Source organism: Eptatretus burgeri, chromosome 17, assembly GCF_056783735.1.
Source record: "Eptatretus burgeri isolate ZD-2024b chromosome 17, Ebu_testis_v1, whole genome shotgun sequence".
NCBI lineage: Eukaryota > Metazoa > Chordata > Myxini > Myxiniformes > Myxinidae > Eptatretus > Eptatretus burgeri.
The window spans coordinates 486,757-494,384 of NC_140977.1; the positions used below are offsets into that span (position 1 = coordinate 486,757).

The 7,628-nt window shown below is 45.3% G+C and overlaps 1 protein-coding gene across 1 annotated transcript in view; it reads right to left on the reverse strand.

Moving 5' to 3' along the window:
• Window positions 1-7,628, reverse strand: part of LAMA5 (laminin subunit alpha 5) — a 406,222-nt gene that overhangs the window by 103,876 nt on the left and 294,718 nt on the right. The window contains exon 48 of the mRNA XM_085862975.1: window positions 5,834-5,985. Within this exon, the coding sequence (XP_085719101.1) occupies window positions 5,834-5,985 (152 nt within the window). The remainder of the gene's footprint in view (window positions 1-5,833; window positions 5,986-7,628) is intronic.

A 7,628-nucleotide genomic window follows, 5' to 3' on the forward strand; every position in this document is an offset into this window, starting at 1 on the left:
TTGGTAAAAGTTGGGTTCATAGCCCGGAGAATATTGAGTGCTATAGTCACGCCAAAGAGTTGGTTATAGTTGGGTTCATAGCCCGGAGAATATTGAGTGTGTAGTCACGCCAAAGAGTTGGTTATAGTTGGGTTCATAGCCCAGAGAACATTGAGTGTTGTAGTCACACCAAAGAGTTGGTTATAGTTGGGTTCATAGCCCGGAGAATATTGAGTGCTGTAGTCATGCCAAACAGTTGGTTATAGTTGGGTTCATAGCCCGGAGAACATTGAATGTTGTACTCACGCCAAAGAGTTGGTTATAGTTGGGTTCATAGCCCGGAGAACATTGAGTGTTGTAGTTACGCCAAAGAGTTGATTATAGTTGGGTTCATAGCCCGGAGAACATTGAGTGTTGTCACGCCAAAGAGTTGGTTATAGTTGGGTTCATAGCCTGGAGAACATTGAGTGTTGTCACGCCAAAGAGTTGGTTATAGTTGGGTTCTTAGCCTGGAAAATAATTGAGTGTTGTCACGCCAAAGAGTTGGTTATAGTTGGGTTCATAGCCTGGAGAACATTGAGTGTTGTCGTCACACCAAAGAGTTGGTTATAGTTGGGTTCATAGCCCGGAGAATATTGAGTGCTGTAGTCACGCCAAAGAGTTGGTTATAGTTGGGTTCATAGCCCAGAGAACATTGAGTGTTGTCGTCACACCAAAGAGTTGGTTATAGTTGGGTTCATAGCCCGGAGAATATTGAGTGCTGTAGTCACACCAAAGAGTTGGTTATAGTTGGGTTCATAGCCCGGAGAATATTGAGTGCTGTAGTCACGCCAAAGAGTTGGTTATAGTTGGGTTCATAGCCCAGAGAACATTGAGTGTTGTCGTCACACCAAAGAGTTGGTTATAGTTGGGTTCATAGCCCGGAGAATATTGAGTGCTGTAGTCATGCCAAAGAGTTGGTTATAGTTGGGTTCATAGCCCGGAGAACATTGAGTGTTGTAGTCACGCCAAAGAGTTGGTTATAGTTGGGTTCATAGCCCGGAGAACATTGAGTGTTGTTGTCACGCCAAAGAGTTGGTTATAGTTGGGTTCATAGCCTGGAGAACATTGAGTGTTGTCACGCCAAAGAGTTGGTTATAGTTGGGTTCATAGCCTGGAAAATAATTGAGTGTTGTCACGCCAAAGAGTTGGTTATAGTTGGGTTCATAGCCTGGAGAACATTTAGTGTTGTCACGCCAAAGGGTTGGTTATAGTTGGGTTCATAGCCCGGAGAACATTGAGTGTTGTAGTCACACCAAAGAGTTGGTTATAGTTGGGTTCATAGCCCGGAGAACATTGAGTGTTGTAGTCACACCAAAGAGTTGGTTATAGTTGGGTTCATAGCCCGGAGAATATTGAGTGTTGTAGTCACACCAAAGAGTTGGTTATAGTTGGGTTCATAGCCCGGAGAATATTGAGTGCTGTAGTCACGCCAAAGAGTTGGTTATAGTTGGGTTCATAGCCCAGAGAACATTGAGTGTTGTCGTCACACCAAAGAGTTGGTTATAGTTGGGTTCATAGCCCGGAGAATATTGAGTGCTGTAGTCATGCCAAAGAGTTGGTTATAGTTGGGTTCATAGCCCGGAGAACATTGAGTGTTGTAGTCACGCCAAAGAGTTGGTTATAGTTGGGTTCATAGCCCGGAGAACATTGAGTGTTGTTGTCACGCCAAAGAGTTGGTTATAGTTGGGTTCATAGCCTGGAGAACATTGAGTGTTGTCACGCCAAAGAGTTGGTTATAGTTGGGTTCATAGCCTGGAAAATAATTGAGTGTTGTCACGCCAAAGAGTTGGTTATAGTTGGGTTCATAGCCTGGAGAACATTTAGTGTTGTCACGCCAAAGGGTTGGTTATAGTTGGGTTCATAGCCTGGAGAACATTTAGTGTTGTCACGCCAAAGGGTTGGTTATAGTTGGGTTCATAGCCTGGAGAACATTGAGTGTTGTCACGCCAAAGAGTTGGTTATAGTTGGGTTCATAGCCTGGAGAACATTTAGTGTTGTCACGCCAAAGGGTTGGTTATAGTTGGGTTCATAGCCCGGAGAACATTGAGTGTTGTCACGCCAAAGGGTTGGTTATAGTTGGGTTCATAGCCCGGAGAACATTGAGTGTTGTAGTCACACCAAAGAGTTGGTTATTGTTGGGTTCATAGCCTGGAGAACATTTCGTGTTGTCACGCCAAAGGGTTGGTTATAGTTGGGTTCATAGCCCGGAGAACATTGAGTGTTGTAGTCACACCAAAGAGTTGGTTATTGTTGGGTTCATAGCCTGGAGAACATTGAGTGTTGTCACGCCAAAGGGTTGGTTATAGTTGGGTTCATAGCCCGGAGAACATTGAGTGTTGTAGTCACACCAAAGAGTTGGTTATTGTTGGGTTCATAGCCCGGAGAATATTGAGTGCTGTAGTCACGCCAAAGAGTTGGTTATAGTTGGGTTCATAGCCCAGAGAACATTGAGTGTTGTCGTCACACCAAAGAGTTGGTTATAGTTGGGTTCATAGCCCGGAGAATATTGAGTGCTGTAGTCATGCCAAAGAGTTGGTTATAGTTGGGTTCATAGCCCAGAGAACATTGAGTGTTGTAGTCACACCAAAGAGTTGGTTATTGTTGGGTTCATAGCCCGGAGAATATTGAGTGCTGTAGTCATGCCAAAGACTTGGTTATTGTTGGGTCCATAGACTGGAATGATTCTGGTTTGGCACAGAATTTGCCGAGTTGAGTTGGAGCTTCAAGGAGGAGAATTACCGAGAGGCAAGTTCAGGGTCAGAGAGTGATGGTGGTGGAATTGGCTACAATTGCACGTGTCTTGGTGCACAGGGATGGACATAAGTTGAGCCGTGTGGAACAAGCAAAAGTGGTGTGAGTGCCGCTCAGGCAAAGGTAGTCAACAAGTTCGCCGGAGGCCATTATGGCCCTCCCAGAGTTGATGTTCATTTATTCCCTTTTTCCTCGCCCCAGCACTTGTTCTTTTGCGATCCTGCCTTTCCCCACCAAATACTTCTTTTCACATTCAGATATTTGGCATGGCATGGGTAGTATATTTATAATCAATAACAACATGCTTTTTGTTAATTTACAGTTGATGCATAGGTTGGGATATGTGCCTCATGTCCACTCCCTAGTAATTTATTATATACGAGCAAATAGAACCTTCGCCGATGGGAATATTAAGGGGAGGGCATGGGGGAGATTGTGTGAGGGGAGGGAATGGTGGAGGCAGCATGATGGGAGGGAATGAGGGGGGCAGTGTGAGGGGAGGGAATGGAGAGGCAGCATGAGGGGAGGGAATGGGGGAGATGGCATGAGGGGAGGGAATGAGGGAGGCAGGGTGAGGAGAGGGAATGGGGGAGACGGCATGGGGGAAGGAATGGGGGAGGAGGCATCAGAGTAGGCAATGGGGGAGGTGGTGTGAGGGGAGGGAATGGGAAGGCAGCATGAGGGGTGGGAATTTGTGGAAACAGCATGGGGGGGGGGAAGAGGTGGCAAAATTAGGGGAGGGGAGGCAGGGTGAGGGGTGGGGGAGGCAGGGAGAGGGGAGGGGAGGAAGGGTGAGGAAAAGGAGGCAGAGTGAGGGAAGGGGAGGCAGGGTGAGGGGAGGGGAGGCAGTGTGAGGGGATGGGGAGGCAGGGTGAGGGGAGGGGGAGGCAGGGTGAGGTGTCGGGGAGGCAGGGTGAGGGGAGGGGGAGGCAGGGTGAGGGGAGGGGAGGCAGTGTGAGGAAAGGGGGAGGCAGGGTGAGGTGTAAGGGAGGCAGGGTGAGGGGAGGGGAAGCAGCACAAGGTGTAAGGGAGGCAAGGTGAGGGGAGGGGAGGCAGGGTGAGGGGAGGGGAGGCAGGGTGAGGGGAGGGGAGGAAGGGTGAGGGGAGGGGGAGGAAGTGTGAGGTGTAGGGGAGGCAGCACAAGGTGTAAGGGAGGAAAGGTGAGGGGAGGGGGAGGCAGCGCAAGGGGAGGGGGGAAGGACAGCATGAGGGGAATGGAAGGAAGTGTGAGGGGAGGGTAGGCAGTGTAACAGGGCATTATTGAGGGCAATAAAACGCACCCAACAGCATTGTTTTCTTCTTAACTGCCATCATGTTCTACGTAAAACTTGGCATGAGCAATTAAAAATTAAACCCCAAACTATCTACCTGGCAAAGGCCTGCCTGCATGCATGCCCCAACCCATTAACTTTCCTCCAACTTGCTCGCATGCAGGCACGCACAAACCCCACCATGTCCACCCTCCATGTGTGCTGTCTTCGTACCTCTGTTTTCAGCCGCGGCTGACTATCAACACATTGCAGCAACTATTAGTGTATTTATATGAATATTTTGTCACGAAAGCAAATCACCCAAAACGGTAAAAAGAAGACTGCATATGTTAGTGCCGAAAAAGGGACCCCTGTCGAATATTATCATGGATTGTAAAAGCAGGTTAGAGAGCATGGCGTTGTGCCAAATGAAGTTCCACTTTCTGCACATTCTTTAATGTTTTCTTCACTAAATACGAATGTCCAAACAGTTGAAAAAAATTAAGCTTAATGCTTTGCTTAAATAAATACACTTAGTTATAAAAATAAGGGCAATACCCCTGGACACTCAACTGGGAGAATAATGAAACTGAGGAGGAATTCAACGTGAGACGGAATCAGCAAAATGTACCAACGAACCAATGTTATAGCATAGACATATTTTGGGGGGCAACCCTCTACACCCCTTAAATTCCCTTCCACCCTGATATTTTTAAACAGCGTGAGCAAACTTTGGTACATCACATGTGATGAAGGTTGTGGTCAAGTTTATCGAAATTGTGTGTGTGTAGTTTCGGAGAAGAAAGCAAATGCATATTTAGGGGGGGAAACCCCACCCATAGACCCCTTTAGACCCCGATTTTTTTTTTCTGTCATGAACAAACTTTGGTACATACAGGGTGATGAAGGTTGTGGTAAAATTTCATCAAAATCGAATGTATAGTTTCAGAGAAGAAGTTGCAAGTATTTGTCGATAGACGGACGATGGATGGACTGAAGGACGACGCGCCATTCCGTAAGCTCTCCGGAACTACGTTTTTTTGTTTGTTAGAATTTTCAGATTTCACTCCTGATTTCAACAATTATTTAGTCCACCATATCCGATTCTCATATCAGATATAATATTTTGATTTTCACTTTAATTATTCTGTGAGAGTAGATCATGTTTCCAAATCAAGGCATCTTTGAATAGGCCGAACAAAATGGCAAATTAAGACCCCTGCAAGCTGACAGAGGGCTGGCCAAGGCTGAGCCTTGATAAAGGATAATTAAATAAGGCTATTAATTATCTTCAAAATGGGTGATTTAATGAACCCAAACACCCAATTTTCACTCGTGCTACCTTGGAATTCCCTTAGTATGCATGCAAAGTGTCAGGCCACGAGGTTTCATGGTTTTGGGATCATGGAGGAGACACACACATTTATTAGAATAGATTATTGTGCCTTTGTGTAAATTAATTGCCATCATCCTTATTAAATTATAGATGGGAGCAAGGAGTTACCTTCTTTGTATGTCATTTTGCAGCAAAATAATTCCAAGTATCAAGAGACAATGGGTTCGAGCAGGAGCAAAGCTCATGTCCACGGTTAAATATGGCCTATTGCCATCAACAATTTTGATTGTCATGCCCAAGCGAGTACATGAGCATGCAACGATTGAGTAGATGTTACAATATAGCAATGTTGTGCCAGGGACAAGACAAAACAATACAGCACAAGGAATATAACAATGTAATACAGATACACCATATTTCCCCCCAAAAAAGCGTGCAAATATTTTTGCAAATCTGTGTGCTTGTTTAAACACACCTGCAGTGCCGAGGCTGAAGCCTTCATGGCATCGAGCTGATTATGGAGGTAAAGGCTCCCGTTGATATCTTGCACCTGGTGACGTGTCATTTCCAGGGTCCTCAAAAAGCCGTTGATCTCTCCCACAAGAACAGTGACACAATTGTCACAGGCTGCCAAGCACAGGGATTCATTGATAAATTAAATATTATCAGGCAGAAAGCAAACACTGTGGGTATCAGGTGCAAAAGAAAAATGTATTTGATTATATAACTTACCTGGGGTTCAATTTCACAGATTTAAAAAAAAAATCCTCTCATCGACACAGGATCATGGGTCAGCTGGCCTGTATTTATGGCCTCCTGACTCAACATTCAAAAATGAAAGCACCACCAAGTACAGCTGCACAGCAAGGCAAGGCTTAGGCCCAGTGATTAAACCACTGAGTGGTCTTCATCTGGGACTGTGTGAGCATCGTGTGCCAGGTGTTGTATCCTCCAAGGGAAGACATGGGAAGCATCATACACCTGCAATATGCAGGTGTTGAGACCCAGTTTTGTTTTCATAATCACTTTTCACCAGCCATTGATGGGTATAGTAGCTATGCTAGTTGATGGTACCTTTATTTGTGAATATGGAACTTCTCGCCAACTACAAACACTTTTATTGAGGTTTGTATGATCATCCACATCTCTTCTTTTCTTCTTTTTTCTTTCAGCTTCACCCATTTTTACTTGGGGTCACCACAATGCTGGTTGACCACCCTTCTCCATCTCCTCCTGTCAATCACCCATTCTTCTTCCAATCCCACAACTTCTACAACTCTCACCACCACATCCTTCCATCTGGTATTAGGCCTTTTCTCTTCTCTTTCTTCCTGGCAGTCCCATTTCTCTCATCTCATCTCATCTCATCTCATCTCATCTCATCTCATCTCATCTCATCTCTCTCTCTCTCTCTCTCTCTCTCTCTCTCTCTCTCTCTCTCTCTCTCTCTCTCTCTCTCTCTCTCTCTCTCTCTTTCTCTCTCTCTCTCTCTCTCTCTCTCTCTCTCTCTCCTTCCTTATCACAATGACCAAACCAATTTAATCCCTTCTCAGCTACTTTCTTTGATGCTTCTACAATCTTCATTGATGTGCTGGTTCCTAATCTTGTCCCTTCTTGTCACTTCACACATTCATCTCAGCATTAGCATCTGCATCTCATTTGTATCCAGTTTCAGTTCCTCTTTCCCTGATGCTGTCCAAGTTTCCGCACTACATAACAAAGCCGGTCTCACAATTGTCTTGTAAATTCTTCCTTTCAATTTCAGCGGTACTTTCCAATCACACAACACTCCACTGCACTTCCTCCAATTAGTCCAATGAGAACTAATCCATTGCTGAATTTCCATGTTTCCATCCTCTGTCACCACTGACCCCAGGTACTTGAAGCTACTCACTTTCTCTGGATCTTCACGCATAATCTTTACATTTCCAGCCCGATCCTCTTCACTTGTCTTAAGCTGACAATGTATATGTTCGATTTTTGGTCCACAGATCTTCATATTCCTATCTTGCAGTGCTATTCTTGATTTCTCCAAATGGTCATATTATCATCATCCCCAGCAAATAGCTCAATGTCATCTGCAAGCATCATTGACCATGGCACTTCCTGTCTTACTTGCTCTGATATCTCATCAGGTCCAGACTTCCACTGGTATCTCATCAGGTCCAGACTTCCACTGGTATCTCATCAGGTCCAGACTTCCACTGGTATCTCATGAGGTCCAGACTTCCACTGGCATCTCATCAGGTCCAGACTTCCACTGGCATTTC